At 38.5% G+C, this 17,732-nt stretch overlaps 4 protein-coding genes across 5 annotated transcripts; 3 read left to right on the forward strand and 1 right to left on the reverse strand.

Moving 5' to 3' along the window:
* Window positions 1-4,035: 4,035 nt before the first annotated feature.
* Window positions 4,036-6,322, forward strand: LOC124635659. Its single transcript, XM_047171602.1, has 2 exons — window positions 4,036-4,532; window positions 5,510-6,322. The coding sequence occupies exons 1-2, from the start codon at window positions 4,337-4,339 to the stop codon at window positions 6,211-6,213; spliced, it is 900 nt and encodes a 299-aa protein (XP_047027558.1). The 5' UTR covers window positions 4,036-4,336; the 3' UTR covers window positions 6,214-6,322.
* LOC124635657 (protein ALP1-like) lies at window positions 4,534-11,114 on the reverse strand. 2 transcript variants are annotated; one of them, XM_047171600.1, is made up of 3 exons: window positions 10,732-11,114; window positions 6,414-9,255; window positions 4,534-5,454 (listed from the first exon to the last, which is right to left on the reverse strand). In XM_047171600.1, the coding sequence occupies exons 1-2, from the start codon at window positions 10,871-10,873 to the stop codon at window positions 8,306-8,308; spliced, it is 1,092 nt and encodes a 363-aa protein (XP_047027556.1). In that variant the 5' UTR covers window positions 10,874-11,114; the 3' UTR covers window positions 4,534-5,454; window positions 6,414-8,305. The 2 variants fall into 2 exon arrangements, with proteins under 2 accessions (XP_047027556.1, XP_047027557.1); XM_047171601.1 differs by lacking the exon at window positions 10,732-11,114 and having other exon boundaries at window positions 6,414-7,214.
* LOC124635660 (protein ALP1-like) lies at window positions 9,269-10,231 on the forward strand. The gene has a single exon (XM_047171603.1). It carries the CDS (start codon window positions 9,391-9,393, stop codon window positions 10,201-10,203), a length of 813 nt encoding a protein of 270 aa, XP_047027559.1. The 5' UTR covers window positions 9,269-9,390; the 3' UTR covers window positions 10,204-10,231.
* Window positions 11,115-11,131: 17 nt separating the features above from the next.
* LOC124635661 lies at window positions 11,132-12,848 on the forward strand. The gene has a single exon (XM_047171604.1). The coding sequence runs from the start codon at window positions 12,194-12,196 to the stop codon at window positions 12,791-12,793; it is 600 nt and encodes a 199-aa protein (XP_047027560.1). The 5' UTR covers window positions 11,132-12,193; the 3' UTR covers window positions 12,794-12,848.
* Window positions 12,849-17,732: the final 4,884 nt, after the last annotated feature.

Genomic DNA, 17,732 nt, shown 5'->3' on the forward strand with positions numbered 1-17,732 from the left:
TCAAAGACACTTGGATCACAGAACTTCTGTATCCAATGAAGACTTATTTGAAAATGCCGTCGATAATGAACAACATTATAATCAGCGTGAAAACGGACACTATGACTCTGGAAGTGAACAGGATGCCATTTATCAACAAACAAGACTCAACAATAGCTCAAGACGTACTAAACTTGTCGGAGAGAATCAAGAACTTGTGCTTCACTTATGTAAAAACAAAGCTTTTGACGAAGGGGAAGCTACAAGACTTCTAGGAAACACGCCTCAGGGGATTGTAGTTCAATTTAACAGAAACTTCGGAGAACGACTTGCAACATCACTACGTATCGCTAAAACACTGGTATTTCAAGAATCGCACAGACAAAGAATACAGGCATCAAAACAATATGTATATTTATATACATACATACGCGCATATAAAATAAATACATAAATACGCGGTGTACTCACGTAGTCTTAAGACTAGAAGTCAGTAGACATAAGTTTGTGAGGCCAAGACGGTGAAAATTATAATTAAGTAAAAAAAAAATGTAAATAAAAGCGCGGACCCCCAAGTCTGCGGTAAGGATTTATTAATTATTTTTTTTTGACGACCCCGTTATGCCAACAGAACATGCCATGAAGGCCACTGATCTTCTCTTCGAACTGTCATCAACGGATGACACTTCAGAACGAGAACCACTTTTCCATATAACGCCCGTCTCAGCTCCAGGAGAAGAGACTCACATTACGATCCACCTACAATCAAGAAGTGAATAAAATTGAAAAAAGCAAGAAGAGTGGGATAAATCTGTTGACAGATCAATCTCCTCTAGTGACAGCACTAATACTGCCCAAGAAATGAGCGGAATTGCAGCAGCTATAAATGAGCTGAAACAACTAAACAGTACTATAGAATCTTCCAACTCTTCTCAACAAGAAGACGAGTATGATGTTGTCGGAAAACACGTCGCTATTCAATTAAGACAGCTCCCGTTACTGGATTTTTTAGATGCCAAAGGTGAAAATTCAACAAGTACTTTCACGATACCGAAAAAGAGCTATATACGCTCGGAACGCATCTGCTTTTTCCTCATACAGTGCTTCGTCACCACAGTCCTACATAGCGTCACCATCACCAGGACCCAGTGTGTCCTTCCCAGGCACAACTTATCAGCCTACCAAATTGCAGTTTGCAAATGCTCGAAGATACGTGGAGGAAGTCTTACAAGACCACGTCGTACCTTTTGTACCATTCATTGAGGAGAACTTTAGATTAATACACGATAATGCTCGATGCCATACCGCAAGATCCGTCAATACCTCGATGAGGTCGGGATTCAAGTTATGCCATGGCCAGCACGCAGTCCCGATCTTAACTCAATCGAGCACATTTAGGATAACCTAAGAAGACGTGATCGAGCAAGAGTACCAACCCCTACGACCTTAGGAGAGCTCAAGACGGCTGCGGTAGAGGAGTGGCACAATATCCCTCAGTCAGATATCCAAGACATCATGGATGGATTACCAAACCGGTTACAAGAAGTCATTAGGGCTCGAGGTGGTAACAACCATTATTAAAATTAAAATTAATAAAAAACTGATGATTTTTTTCGAAATTAAGCTCATAACATTTTTATGAAAAATTTTTAATAAATCGATCATTGGCATTTTTTTTTAAATAAACTGTTTTTTTTTTTCAAAACTTTTGTAATTTTATTTATCCCTAATGAATGCTTTTAACGTCCATCAAATGTGGTCAAAATTTGACGTTTAGTGAAAACTGCAAGCAATACGAGGTGGGCGGTTAATTGTGCCATTGAGTGTAATCCCACCCAAAACAAAAATGTGAAAGGCTGCCAAGTTCGATAATGGGAATGCTTCGCCTATAAAAGAAGTGAGATCTTAATAAGTACCAAGTTCCATACACATACCTCAGTTAAAAATAGTTACTTTTTAATTATGTTACTTTAGTGGGTTATTATTAAATTACATTGTAACGCAGTATTCATGGACGAATCTAAACTTACAGACAACCACAGTTTGAGCAGTGGAAATTGTTGGCTTCGGGTATGCCAATGTCCACAGATGTAATATATAAAGATAGATGCAATATAAAAAAATGTATTCTGTACACTTGCAGCAATTATCCCATAGAAATGTATTGTAAAGTTCCAATGGCAAAGTCGGGAACAGATGAGAGAACACTTTGTTTTAGACTTAATGTGCCGGTAACAGAGTATAAAAACATTGCACCACATATATGGGAAAAATTGTGGAATTCCTTTAACTTGTTTATTTGATGTGGTTATATTAGATTTGTTTGTGTAAGTCATGTATAGTCAATGTAATCATTTATAATAAAGCTTTTTTCAATGTAATTTTTCCTTTTTTTTTTTGCTCCCGGTAAAAGACAAGTCACTCTCATGAATGAGACAGACATAGGTCAAATGTAAAAAAAATATAAGTTGGTTACATACAGTTAGGTTAATGACACATTGTTGGGTTGAACATGGTGACATGTAGTTTGACAGTGACATGTGAGTTATGTTAGGTTAAGTAAAGTTGGGCGCTTCCACTGGTACAAAGTATGCAACCCCAGTTGCTGGAGGCGGTGATATCGGCCCTCTTCCGTGAGAGAGCGGAACACGTTCCCCCGGCGATGGCGTCGCCCCCAGCCACAGGTTCTTCAGAAGAGGAGAACACCGATGTCCCTGAGGTGATGCAAGCAGAGACGAGAGCGGCCGTGTCGCGACTCCGGGCTAAGAACACAGCGCCGGGACCTGACGGAGTACCTGGTCGAGCTCTCGTCCTGGCCCTGAAAGAGCTGGAGCCCCAGCTGAGGGGGCTATTCATGGCTTGTCTCGAGCAGGGACAGTTTCCCAATGTGTGGAAGGAGGGCCCTGGCGGAGGAGACGGTGTCCCGGGGTGGGGTGGTGCTGGCGGTGTCTTTAGACATCTCCAACGCATTTAACACTCTTCCCTGGAGTTGCATTCGGGAGGCTCTCAAATACCATCGAGTTCCTCCCTACCTCCGCCGTATAGTAGGGGCCTACCTGGAGGGCAGATGCGTCAGTCAATATAAATAATAATAATATATTTTACCGTACCTACCTCACCCAGGAACCCAATTGATGGTGAAAAGTCACACCGAAAAAAAAAGTGGGGGAAATCGTATATAAACGAGTGCACGAGCGAGAGAGCTCAATGGCTGCCCAACCACGCAGACTAAGATAATATAGAAGACGCTATTAATATTGACTCCCTTTGCTCAGAGTTTGCATGTCTGAAAACGGTATATAGGGAGCTTCCGAAAGACTTACCAAACGACGAAATATGGGCCTATTTCTTCAGAAATAAAACGTCCACAAATTTCGATAATTTTAAAAAAATAGTTGGTTTCGTTCTTACTATTCCAACAAGCAATGCCTTTTGCGAAATAATATTTAGCCTACTGAATAATTTATAGACTAAAGAGCCGGATGTCCATAGATTTAATCAAGTCCGAACTGCAGACTCGTATAAACTTTAGCTGGCAAAAGTGACAACCATCTTGTAGGTACATGTCTTAGCAGTTCTTTATACTCGATTTGGCCAAATTCACATCATTTTTTCAATTTTTTTGTTTTTAATGCTGATGAACTGAACTCATTATAAAGGAGATGGCCAAAAAAACACCCAGAGTCGACAGAAACTTCATATGTACGATTGGATTCAGTATAATGTAAGGATTAAAAAAAGTATTTCATATCATCTAAAAACCATGGGGTTCTCTTTTTATAACGTTTTTTCGATCATGATTTTAGTTCACAGAAAAGTTTACTTTTACCGTTTCATGTTCATTAGAAGTTGAATGCAGACTCATGATTGGACCGTTTTGCATCGCTAAGTCATTTGTAACATTTGACAATGTCACATGGCGCGATTTTCAAAGACAATTTTTAAAAAGACGTTTCATAGCCAGTTGTGAAGGTTGCATATAACTGCGAAACCTCTCCAAGTATGTAAGGTCGGTGCTTTCGTGTTTGGAGTGGTTAAATATAAGACCTTTTAGAGCCCCCGCACACTGGCCACTTAGTGGCGGCCACGCTTCAGCCACTAGTGGCCGCCACAACCTGCGGACGCGTTTCTTCATACATTTTATATAGAATCGGCGCACACTGAGCGCTTGAGTGGCCGCGTCCGAGCCACAAGCTGCGAGAGTCGAGCGCGCTCGCTACTTGTGGCTGCGTTTTGTCGTTCGACTCGTGCGCATACACGGCCACAGTTGCCGGCTTCTTCCCACCCCTGCGCGCCGCTCCCCAATCCCGTCTCCCGGGTCTAGTCTTGTTGTAAGCTGCGTACTGAATGCACGTGCATGATGTCCACGGATCCGATTCCTCATTTTGATGTAGACGCTTTTATTTCCGATGTCGAAGAGCGACCCGCTATTTGGGATTTAAAGTCAGATTTGTATAGCGACAGGGGTAAGAAAACTGAAGCTTGGGAGGAATTGTGCCTAAAATTTATTCCAAATTTTAGTGAAAAAAATGTAGCGGAAAAAAACAAAGCAGGTAAGTTTTTGGACAATTTTATTTTACATTATTATTATATATTTATTATATTTTATTATTTTGCCAAGGTACAGCTCCCTCGTTGCTAATAAAATAATCTTTCAATATATCTCTGGTGTTTAATGAACGACGAGATTGCACGTGGGCGTTATCGATATCGTGAAGTCCTGGTACAGTCAATGTATGATGGAAATTAAATCCATCTCTCTGACGAACAAAGTTGTGTAGTATACAACAGGCCTTCACGATGTCTTCGGCGAAATCTATTGACACATTCAATGGTCGATGTAGTATTCTCCACTTATTCACTAATATCCCAAAGGCACACTCGATATGACGCCTGGCTCGAGAAAGCCTATAGTTGAAAATTCTTTTTTCAATATTCAAGTGTTTTCCTGAATAAGGTCTCAACATGTGTTCTGCAAGACCAAAAGCTTCATCACCAACAAAACAGTAGTTTACAGGACCAGAACTACTAGAAATTGCTTTTGGTGCAGGTAAATTCAGGGATTGGTCTTCCAATTTTTTGAATAATTTCGATTCTTTGTAGATAGTCGAATCTGAAGCTTTCCCATAAGAGCCGACATCAATAAATGTGAACTTATAATTCACGTCACAGATAGCTAGAAGTACGATGGAAAAATAGTGTTTATAATTATAATATAAGGATCCGCTATCTTGAGGCTTAATAATCCTTATATGTTTTCCATCAATTGCACCACAGCAATTTGGAAAGTTAGCATATTCTTCAAACCCCTTAGCTATTTTACTCCACATCTCTTCAGTTGGTTGTGGTACGCAGATATCTTGAAGTGATGCATAGATCAATTTACATGTTTCTTTTACAATCAATCTCGCAGTTGACGCACCACATCGATATACTAATTCAAAATCACCAAATGAACAACCAGTAGCAAGGTACCTGCAACAAAAAGAACAGATTAGAAACCTTTGATTATGTTATTTTTATGTTTCAGCATCCCAGTTGCAGCGAAAATGGAAAAGCCTTCGTGACTGTTTCAAAAGAGAACACTCTAAACAAATGAGCGTTAAAAGTGGATCTGCATCATCGAGTCGCAAGCCGTATATATATTATCAACAACTATCTTTTTTAAAAAACTTGGCTGACACACGACGTGATCCCAGCCCATTACCGAACGAGGTACACGATGCGACTGAGAGAAAAAGGCCAAAAAAGAACAAGACAAATAATGAAGACATTCAAGCAGAAACTGATATACTTGTTAGTATTTCAGAACAATTACAATCTCGTCATTCTAACAAGCATGAAGAAGACGCTGACCATAACTTTGCTTTGTCCTTGGTCCCGCACTTTAAACAAATACCCAATGAATTTAAATTGGATGCTCAAACCGATGTATTGATGGTACTAAAAAAATATAAACAGTATATGCGAACATCACAGAATCAACAACATGGATATTTCACATCATCATTTCAGGAACCACGCTCATACCATACTATGCAACCATCTACTTCGGGTTATCAACCGACTCCGCGTCCATCTGCTTTGGGATATCAATCGGCTTCGCGTCCACCTTCTATGGGATATCAATCAAATTTTGAGCATGACTTTTCCGTTAGCTCGCCATCTGCATCTGATAATACTATGAATTCTGTTTTGTCAGATGATATAAATGAACATCTTTTTGACAACTGACTATGTAAAAGTAAATGTGTATTTGTTATAAAAACTGTATATCTGCGATATGTAACTTGATTTAGTTTGCGATTTTTCAATTCTCATTAATAAATAATTTCTATTTCAATTTGGCTTTTTTAATTGTTTGTTTTACGTTCTAGAATCCACGTGAGTCGCAAACTAATAGAAGCAAAATGATACGAATGAATGATACTTACCTTAAAGTTATAGCCAGCCTTTCTGTTGGAGAGATGCTTTTTCTCATGCGTGTATCTTGATGTTTGAGGTCATCGTGCAAAACGCTAAGTAATTCATTGAATGAGTTCACGCTCATTCTAAAATACTTGAAGAACTTATCTGGATAACATTTTAACTCTTCGAACAGCAATTTGTGCTGTCCATTTTTATTGCGTGATGTCAGAATTGGATGTACCCAGTGACGCCGATGAATTGGTCGTCGATGGTTCTGAATTCGGCGCCGTTTTCTACGTTTTAGAATAATAAGCAACAATAGCGAAATCAAGAGTGCGTCCATTCTTGGGCAACACACGTCTACCTCTGTCGAGATACTTGCAGCTAGTGTCTGACGCAAGTGGCAGCCACTGGTGGCTTGATGCGGCCACTAGTGGCTGCCACTGGTGGCGGCGTGTAGTGGTCTAGCCGAACTACTGGTGGTCGCGTTTAGTGGCGGCGACTGGTGGCCGTAATGTGCGAGGGCTCTTAATCACCAGGCAATCTCAGTAACTATGGGGATATTACTGTTGGCTAGTATAATCTTAGTGTACATAGATTTTTTTTATGTTCCTTGATGTAAATGATCTTTAAAATCAATATAAATTCAACGACCTATTTTTGTGAAAATATGATATAGCTCCTATACCCCATGGATTTCAGGCTGGAGTTTTTGGCACCATCAAAGGTCTATCATAATGAACCTATTGGTAAGCATTTCATTGCTGTCGATTCTGGGTTTTTTTACTATGAAAATTTGGCCATCTCCTTTTTATGACAATGCTTTCTATGTCAACATCGATGCCTTTTAATGCATATTTTACGCAATTATTAACAACGTGGCAATAATAATTGGCTTTAAAAATATGATTATTTTCTTCTTTTAATTTCTAGAATACAGAATTATGGGCACCATAATTAACAGAAGCATTATCAGCACTGTATGCACTTATTTGATCCATGCTGAGATTAGAGTCAGTGGTAATTTTTTTAAGGCAGTTATACAGGGTGTCCCAAAACTCAACGATAATCTGAGACCGGATGAAAAGCCAAGTTATACCAGTACTGGGAAAAATAATAAAAAAAATCCATATCACTCAGTTCAGCGATAATAGATTAAAAAAAAAAAAAGTTGAAATTCGACACCCTTGGTCGCGTTTTCAAGTCCTGTGATCACCAATGTCACAATTTCGCAGTGATTTTTTTAATTTTGTGATCTTCATTAAATATGCTGTTAATCGCAACTACAAATTAATGCAAAAAACATCGTTAATTTAATAAAATAAGTTTTAGTGAGTAATCGTTCACAAAAATATTGTTAGTTAACTTTGACACATCATATTGAAAAAAAAAAATTACTACACTACCCTTGGCAAGTTATTTCAAAAGATGGCGCATTTAATCAAGATTTTAAAATGGTGCAACACTTGCTACTTTTCTTGCCTTTAAAAAAATATTTCTTATTTTTTTTTCAAATTGAGCGCATTTCAAAAATAATAATTGATACTTTTTGTATTAACATATCGGAGTCTCGAGTGTGTGTAATGAACAAAAGTGATAGAATGAGATAGATAGTGACGCTGACAGTCTGACTGGCTGACGATTGACATTGGACTTTTAGGATGAGCGAGACGGATAGTGACGCTTGAGGGGTCGTTCGTTCACAACATTTACGGCGTTAGCACACTGACGCCGCAAACCGCGATAGCGAACAGGAAAAAGCGGTAAACAAGCGAAATTTGAGCGGTCGTTTTCACACCGCATTTCAGTATCGCATTTTCCTATTCATTTTAGTGCAACATGTCGTTTGAGTCAGACTGGTTTCTTTCTGAATCTGAAGAAGAAGAACTATTACTTCTTGTATCGACATATACTACATCTACTTTTCCTTATTATCATTTCTTTGGTCTGATGGTTGAATCATGATGTACTTTTGAGTACTTTTTTCATCAGTTATGATTTGTGATGTGTGTTGATCACTGATTTCAGATGATTGTAAAATGATGATATTAGGTGTTCGTATATTATTATGGGTGTTGACACCTGATGTGGACGGCTGATTGAGGTCACGATTTTCTGTTTGGCTTTGCGTGTTTGAAAGTGTATTATGATAGTTGACGCCTGATGTGGATGGTTGACGGACGTTACGATTGCTGTGATTGCTAAGATCATCGAGAGTAATACTTTCTGGAGTCGAAACATAGGTACTGTTGCTAGAGTTTGGTCTATTGTCACTTGTTATTTCTTTTAATTCATACTCGGTTATTAATTTCATGATTTGTAATTTAATAATGGCTTGGTTGTTCAAAGAAAGTTTCTTGACACTGTCAGCAAAACCTAAAAATGTCATATCAAGCCTGTCACACAATACATTAACTAGATTTTGACCTGTATTTGGAGTAGATGATTTTGCAATCTTCCTCTTTTCTAAATAATTAATAATTTTATCGGATGGATCTAAGTTTCGGCGTCTTCTTCTTCGATATAGATCGCTTCCTGTCTCTGAAATATTGCTTACTGACCCATCATCCTGTGCTTCTTGTTGTGTCTCATTTCCGATTATAGGTTCTACTCGTTCTTCTATATCCGTTGGATTTTGAAGTAAATTTTCAATCTTATTATTTTCCGCTGCTTGCAGTTTTGGAGGGCTAGTATTTAAAGTGCTCTCAGTAGATCGTAAATTTGTTGTAGAATCCACATAACTCATGTGTTCAGCCCACACCCAATTAGCATATTTCTTTGCAGCTTGCCCACTAAATGTTAGTTGAGACTGTTTGTACTTCTTGTAAGTATCACGCAGATTTTTCCATTTTGCTTTTAGTGATTTCACTGAAACAAAATTAGGAGACACATGTAGATTATGCAGATTTAACAAATCTCACACAGCGTAATACATTCTGTATTTCATTTTTCAGATTTTTGGCTACGGGCGATACTTTTACTACTATTTCATCTTCATACCGAATGGGTATAAGCACCGTTTCAAGTATAGTTTCTGAAGTTTGTGAAGCTATTTGGAAAGTATTGCAACCAATATACATTCCAGTACCAACTCTACAGACATGGGAGCAAATATCAGAAGGATTTTATACAATATGGGGCTTTCCAAACTGCCTTGGGAGTATTGATGGAAAACATATAACTATCAAGTCTCCACCTAACAGTGGATCGATGTTTTATTGCTACAAAAATAAATTTTCTATCGTTCTTCTGGCGCTAGTTGATGCACATTATAAGTTCATTTATATAGATGTTGGATCATATGGCAAGGATTCAGATAGTACAATTTTTGAAAATTCAACACTCTACAAACTTGTAAAAGGAAGGAAAATGGAATTGCCTGCATCTAAACCTTTACCAGGTTGTGAAAACCCTACACCACACGTGTTCATCGGCGATGGAGGTTTTAGATTGGAAACTTTTCTAATGAGACCGTTTACTAGAGAATCAATAATAAATGATCCTGATAAAAAAAAATTTAATCGTGCATTAAGTAGAGCTAGAGTTGTCGTGGAATGTGCATTCGGAATATTGGCCCAGAAGTTTCGTATATTTTTGAGACCCTTTGAAACTGATATAAACAATACCGTAAAAGTCGTCAAAGCAGCAGCATGTCTACACAATTATTTACAAGATATGGAAAGTGCCTATGTGTATGAAAACCAAAATTCTACTAATCCTTTGGGAGCATTTGTATCCATACAACCAAACAGACATAGGGCAAATAATGAAGCGTTTGATGTTAGACAAAATTTTGTGAATTATTTTAAAAGCTAGTTTCTGTAATTAAATGGAATGCATTGTACACATCTACATTTTTTAAAACATCCTTTAAGATTATTCCAAACGGACCCCATGGCTCTGACCCAGTAAGGAGTCCTTATGAGGAGTCCGTCAGAATTCAAAATACCTAATTTCATGCTCATCCACCCTACCGAAAGTTGTATGGGGTCGGTAGGGATGAAAACATCCTATCTGCCCCTACATCTTAATAACCATTTATTTAATTTTTTTTCTTTCTTGAACGCGTAACTTTGCATTAATTTGTATTAAACCGCAGTTAAGGGCCAGGTAAACGTTCAAACTTGTTTGTCAAACTTTACGTTTTCTTCAAACAACCGCGTACACGATCAAACCAAGGAACAAAATGATTTTCATTAAACGCTTCAAACACGTAGATCAACGTAGATTGTTTGACAAACACTTCAAACACAGCCGCACACTCTCAAAAAAATTGATAAACACGTAAAATTTGACAAACACGTTTGATCGTTTACCGGGCACTTTAGGTTAAATTCAACTCACCATCCAAGCCGGTACTTCCCTCGATTTTTCGCCACGCCACTTCTTTTTTATACGAATTCTTGTAATCAGGATGTCCCATAAGGTATAATTCGGGATAACCTCGAATTTCATTAATAATTCTTTCAGTTTCTACCTCCGTCATCTTGTATCGTCGCGATATTCTGTCGAAAAAGACAAATCGCGTCGTTTCTCTCCCAGCGGCGAAACTAAAATGGCGGTACAGCGGCGTCCGTGTGAAACAAGTATCGCGAGGTACAACGATACCACACAAACTAAGATGCAATTATAGGAAGTCATAGGCGATAGAGCGAGATGTAACATAACGCGATACGTTTCGAAGTGTGGGACAGACTTACCGCAGTTTCGCTATCGCGGTTCGCGGCGTCAGTGTGCTAAAGGCATTAGTACTAGCCCCGCAAGTTGATATTGCGATCGGCGGCCATCTTGGTGACGTAGTCGAAGCGTCAGTACCGTTCGCAAGGTCAGCCCGTGCTTACGTGCTTACGCGCATCGAATACCTACCTACTTGTTATAGCTTTTTGTTTTTGTTATTCTGTTTTATTGTTGTTGTTGAGTTTTTTTGTTGAGTTTGTTGTTTAATTTTGTTACCTGTTACCCGTTAAAATGAGTAAGAAATTAATTAACAGTCGTGCTCGTGAAATAATAATTAAAGTGGACAATTATTTCGTAAAAGAAAAAGAGGACTCTAAGTTAGTTCTTCAAAATATAAACCGTGCCTTAAAAAGTGCTTCGGACACTACTGAGGACATTTTAATGCCAAAGCAACTGGTAATGGACATTTTGAATATTTTGCAAAATTCTGCAAAAGTCACGGAACGTGTGGCTTGTGCTACAGGCGTTGCAAAAAATACCGTGACGAAATTACGACGAGAGCATGAGTCAGCAACAGCAAGTGGCAGCAAAATGAGAACTCCTACCAAAGCAAAACGACAAAGGAAGGAATATTTCGACGGATTTTCACTAACAGCATTAAGAAATATTATTCATTCAATGTATACGGTGAGGAAAGAAATACCTACAATGCGCAAAATCTTGGCGGCTGCAAAAGTAGACCTTAATTATACTGGTAGTGAAACTACATTGAGAAAAATAATTAAAAATGACTTAGGATACCAATTTAAACGATGCTACCAAAAAAGACTGGCTCTAATTGAAAGACCCCAAATTCAAGCGTGGAGGGCTAAATATTTACGCCGTATGAAAGAAAATGACTCGCTTGATGATAACAAAAGACCCGTTATTTATCTCGACGAAACATGGATACACGCACACTACACAGTAAAAAAATGTTGGCAAACAGCAACCGATGTTGGAGTGAGACGGAACGACAGCCCCGGCCGCCGATGGATAATAGTTCACGCGGGAAGTGAAACTGGCTTTGTTGACAATGCCCTTTTAATGTTTAAGGCAGACACTAAAACGGGGGATTATCACGATCAAAATGAATGCGGAGAATTTTACAAAGTGGCTTACAGAGAAATTACTACCCAACATACCGCGCAACTCGATAATTGTGATGGACAACGCCCCTTATCACAGTAAGGAAGAGAATAAGCCACCAAATATGAATAATAGAAAACAGGTGATGGTTGAGTGGCTACAAGCTCACAACATCGAATTTCCCAGCTATAGTACAAAACCAGAACTATACCTATTAATTAAACAGCATAAACCGCCGAAAAATTATAAAATCGACAAGTTATTAGCTGACAATGGCCATGAGGTCGTTAGATTGCCACCCTACAACTGTGACCTCAACCCCATTGAGTACATCTGGAACCTCGTCAAAATGAGGGTATCAGAAAAGAATGTGGAGCAGTTAGAAAGTAGAATTGAAGCTCTGACATTGGAGGCGTTGGCATCAATAACTCCAGACGACTGGCGAAAGGAAGTAAATCACGTGAAAAGGCTTGAAGAGGAATATTGGCACAAAGACAGAATAACTGACAAGTTATTTATCATAAATACGGCAGACGACAGTGAATCTGAAACAACTGACACAGAAAGTAGTTCTGGTTTGGAAGACGATATGAGTGATTGAAGAAATAGGCTAAGATTGTATTGAATTGAATAAACATTGATTTTTTAAATACAAACCTGGTTTTATTTATAAGCTGAGAGATTTAGTAATTAAAACACGACTGCTACGCAGTGGACTCGGGTTCGATTCCCGCTCGGTTCAAGTATTTGTATGTCTCTTAAAAGACCAACAATTTATTGGAGATCTCCTCCTTATAACGTAGTTACTTTACTACATAACCCAGACATTTAGAAATATTTTCATATTTACACATCAACAACATAATTGTGTACTTGTGGGTGTAATCATTTTTTTTGTAAGCAGCATACAAAACTAATCTTTTATGGTGCCGAAATTTCTAAGAAATACATATACTTAATATGATCATAAACAGCCGTCTCGGTATTCTTAGATTACATTGTCTGTCCTTTCTGTCTCAGTGGATATATCAGTCAGTTTCTCTTTTTATATATATAGATGAAAGTTTATTTGTCAGAATATGGGTGAGTAGGTATAAAGAGTTTACACTTTAGATTGTATTAATAAAATAACAAAATACAAATAAACCTATAACCCTAGCTTATTTACTTTGTATTACCATATTTTTTGTTAGCTGTACTTTTGTGCGACGGATGACGTCATTCAGCTGTTATTGTGACAAGGTTCCATCGCAATATCAACGTGCGGGGCTTATACGCATCGTTTCTTCGTCTAAAACGCATCTCTCGTATTCGTGTAACTATCGTACTAACGACTTTGGCTTGTGTTACTTTGGACTTGATACTGCATCCGTACTGACGACTTTGGCTTTTGTTATTTTGGACTTGATACTGCATTCGTACTGACGACATTGGCTTTGCTTTTCTGGACTTTGTGCTGTGAAAATAGTGTGTGAACAACATGCCGGATCTGTACACAGCAGAAGAATATGCAAATATGCATCTTATCTACGGTGAATGCCGTTGTAATGCCTCTGTCGCAGCCAGATTGTATCGCGAGAGATACCCAAATGTGCAGCGTCACCCAGATTATCGTGTATTTCAAAATGTGCATGCGTCATACTCGGAAGGACGATTGCCCAGTGTTCGTACGTCCGGTGGAAGACCGCAAAGAGACTACGACGACATAGTTTTGAATGAAATTCAAAATGACCCCAGCACTTCAGTTCGTGCGATTGAAATAGCAACGGGAGTACCGAAAAGTAACGCTCATCGAATTTTAAAACGATACAAATTACATCCTTATCATGTGCAACGCGTCCAGAGTTTTACCACGAGATTACGCACTTAGAATTGATTTCTGCAGGACAATGTTAGCAAAATATCGTGAAGGTCCGGAATTCCTAAATAAAATTTTATGGACCGACGAATCAACATTTAAAAGAGACGGGTATTTAAACTTACACAACCTTCATGAATGGCACGTCGAAAATCCGCATTTAATGCGTGAAGACCGATCCCAATCCCAATTCAAAGTAAACATTCGGACTGGAATTTTAAACGGACGAATAATTGGACCATGTGAGCTAACTCAAAATTTAGATGGCGCCACCTATTTGCATTTTCTTCAAAACGATTTGTCAAATTTGTTAGAAGACGTACCGCTTAGTATCTACAGAGAAATGTGGTTTCAGCAAGATGGTTGTCCCGCGCACTATGCTCGGGCTGTAAGAGATTATTTGAACGAAGAATATCCTGACAGATGGATCGGACGCAGTGGTTCAATTTTATGGCCTCCTCGTTCCCCCGATCTAAATCCAGTTGATTTTTTTTACTGGGGATGCGTAAAAGAAAAAGTCTATTCGAAACCTATACAAAATCTATCAGAACTTCGCCAGAAAATTGATGCAGCGTCAGAAGAAATAAATGCAAGGAATTTTGCACGACTGGTGAAAAGGTCTTTTGTAAGGCGTTGCAGAGCCTGTATTCGTGCCGGAGGAAGACAATTCGAACATTTACTTTAGTTTAAGGAGAATAATTAATAAAAAGTTTTACGATGGTTCGTTCATTGTTATTTTTTAATTATAATTATCTATTATGTTATTTTCAATTAAAACTGGTTATTATAGTTCGGCCATTCAGAGAATGCGTTCCTGACACGTCGCGATTGAACTGACGACGTAACTTTGCAATGGCGTTGCAGTTACGATAAAAATATTTTTGCTGGTTGTTTACCGTTTTAACAATTGAGGAGCATTAAAACAACATTATTATATCAATAATCAATGAATGTTATTACGTCGTCAGTTCAATCGCGACGTGTCAGGAACGCATTCTCTGAATGGCCGAACTATAACTGACTCAATTACCTCTTTACTAAAAATAATAATTTTATTTCAGACCAGAAACAAAAAATAACAAATTTTAGTAACAAAAATTCCTAATGTTGAGTTGTTCAAAATGAGCTCAATTTGAAAAAAATAAGAAATAAAATTTATAAAGGCAAGAAAAGTGGCAAGTGTTGCACCATTTTAAAATCGCGAAAACCAACTCGAGGCCCGGAACTTCTCCCGCACTATTGCATAGCCAGACTTAGGTTTGCAAGAGAACATGCAAATTAGACGCATGACCGACTCTCAATGGAGAGCATCTGTTCTGGCAACAACTTGTCTAACACATACAGCTTATAACGGATTGCAAGTATTTCACATGCTAACAGAGGTATCACTTCATTTCTCTCTGGATTAGATGGACAATAGGCAACGCATTATTTTTTATCTGTGTGCATCTGTGTGCCATCTTAGCCGGAATATTGAAGATTGCGCAAGGTAATGCCGGTGTCTGGGAAGCCAATTGAGGCAGCACCCGATTAGCTGAAGTTGAAGACGCCAAGTTAATATCCCGAGCCTTTTGTGAGAAATTCAGCATGAAATTGGAGGATGTAGTCGCAACCAGCAAGTCATTGATATAACTAACATGAGGCGGAACAATATATTTGGTACGCAGCGGAACCTCTACCTCTAAGAGCGAGTACACATTAGGCGTTTTGAAGCGCGCGCTTTGATAACGCGCGTTTTGAGAACCGGCTTATTTAGGTGTACACATGCAAACGCGCGTTGGGAGGGCGTCAGCCGCGCGCTTCGAGATACATGAGCCGCCATTTTGTTGTACATTTGATCGCGCGCTTTCGTGTAGAGAGGACGCACGGGACGACGAAAATGGAGACCGAGCATTTCAATTGAGATTTGTTTATACCTAGATGAAATTCAAAAACGACCAGCGATCTGGGATATGGAAGGTCCCGATTACTTATAATCGGGACCTTCCTTTTGACTTCTTGGGACTTTATTCTTAAATAAAGTGATTAAAAAACGTAATTGGGAGGAGCTTGTAGAAATATTCTGTGACGCTGGAGATAGTTTAGAGAAAAAGAAACTGTTGGGTGAGTGATTATTTTATTGAATTCTTGTTTACAATAACGTGTTAGGAAAGTACTTATATCATATTGTCTTGCCAGTGAAGTTTTCCCTCGTTTACAAAATAACGGGCAAACAAATTTGTCTCTAGCAGTCCTAGCAGTCAAACTGGTATATCTTCTGGACTTATAGATTGTAAAGGTGAATGATAAAGTGTATCTTCAAATCTATAACCGTCGCGTGTACGCACGTAATTATGTAGTACGGTGCATGCTTTGATGATATTTTCCGCGAACTCAATATTTACATCTATAGGTCTATGGAATATTCGCCATTTGTTGCTCAATATTCCGAAAGTGCATTCGATGTAGCGCCTTGCTCTCGATAATCGGTAATTGAAAACTCTTTTTGTGTGTGTGAGTTGTTTTCCACTGTAAGGGCGCATCACGTTTGACATGATTGCAAAGGCTTCATCGCCTACAAACACGTGAGGCAATGGTGTTCTATCGATATTTGATATTGGCTTCGGGTTGGGAATATTTAATTTACCATTCATCATTCTTTTATAAAATTCGGAGTGTTGAAAAATCGCTGAATCACTGCTTTTACCATAAGATCCGATATCAACGTATATAAAACAATAATTTGCGTCACACACTGCCAGCAAGACCGAAGAGAAATAAACTTTATAATTAAAATAAAGCGAGCCTGTATGTTCCGGTTGTATTATTTCAATGTGCTTCCCATCAATTGCGCCGATACAGTTTGGGAAGTTGGCGTATTTCATAAAACCTTTTTCTACGTCACGTTTCGGTAGTCATTTCAGGCATGCACATAGATTTTAATTTACTCCACAGCACTTTGCAAACTTGTTCCACTATCTGTATAATAGTCGATTTTCTAAGACGATATCCATAGTGTAATTCTGCGAACGAACAGCCTGTAGCCAAGTATCTGTCAAAAATAAAAATAGCATTATATTATTTCTTTTCAGGTTCTACACTAACAAGAAAATGGAAAAGTATTCGAGACAATTACATAAGGGAGTCTAAACGGCAAAAAAATCTTCCATCTGGGTCTGGATCCTCCAAACATGTACCATATGTATACTTCGCAAAACTAAAATTTCTCGAGAGTTCCGTAGTAAATAAGGATACAGAGAACAACTTTGAAACTCCTGCCGTAACAAATTCTGATTTAAACAATGCGGAAAATGAAGACTTAATACCACCTCCAAAAGAACAAACTGAAGGGACAAGGAAGAAACAAAAAATAAATGCAGTGGATAAACAAATTGTTGATATTTTAGAAAAAAGTTTGCACGCAAGGCAACAGCTTCAAACAGCACAACTAACTAATGAAGATGATGATAAATTATTCTGTTTATCATTGTACACTGAGCTCAAGAAGGTACCTGAGAATCGACGGCTGTCAACAAAGATTGAATTGCTCAATGTAATTCAAAAAGCACAGAATCCAGCATTACCACAACAAACAAATCAGTACCAATATCAATACGCATATTCTACACCGTCTTATTCCGGATACACTACTGCTAGGTCCTCAACACCATCACAACAGTGGTCTGCGACACCACCGGCACCG

The sequence above is a fragment of the Helicoverpa zea genome, chromosome 13, assembly GCF_022581195.2.
Source record: "Helicoverpa zea isolate HzStark_Cry1AcR chromosome 13, ilHelZeax1.1, whole genome shotgun sequence".
In the NCBI taxonomy this organism is placed as follows: domain Eukaryota; kingdom Metazoa; phylum Arthropoda; class Insecta; order Lepidoptera; family Noctuidae; genus Helicoverpa; species Helicoverpa zea.

Bases quoted from the DNA above. Each gene is read 5' to 3' on its own strand.
- LOC124635657 (XM_047171601.1), bottom strand. From the start codon at position 6,730: ATGGACGCACTCTTGATTTCGCTATTGTTGCTTATTATTCTAAAACGT. The intron at 5,455-6,413 runs GTAAGTATCATT...TTTTTGTTGCAG, and splicing joins AGGCTGGCTATAACTTTAAG to GTACCTTGCTACTGGTTGTT.
- LOC124635660 (XM_047171603.1), top strand. From the start codon at position 9,391: ATGGGTATAAGCACCGTTTCAAGTATAGTTTCTGAAGTTTGTGAAGCT.
- LOC124635661 (XM_047171604.1), top strand. From the start codon at position 12,194: ATGAATGCGGAGAATTTTACAAAGTGGCTTACAGAGAAATTACTACCC.
- LOC124635659 (XM_047171602.1), top strand. From the start codon at position 4,337: ATGATGTCCACGGATCCGATTCCTCATTTTGATGTAGACGCTTTTATT. The intron at 4,533-5,509 runs GTAAGTTTTTGG...TTTATGTTTCAG, and splicing joins AGCGGAAAAAAACAAAGCAG to CATCCCAGTTGCAGCGAAAA.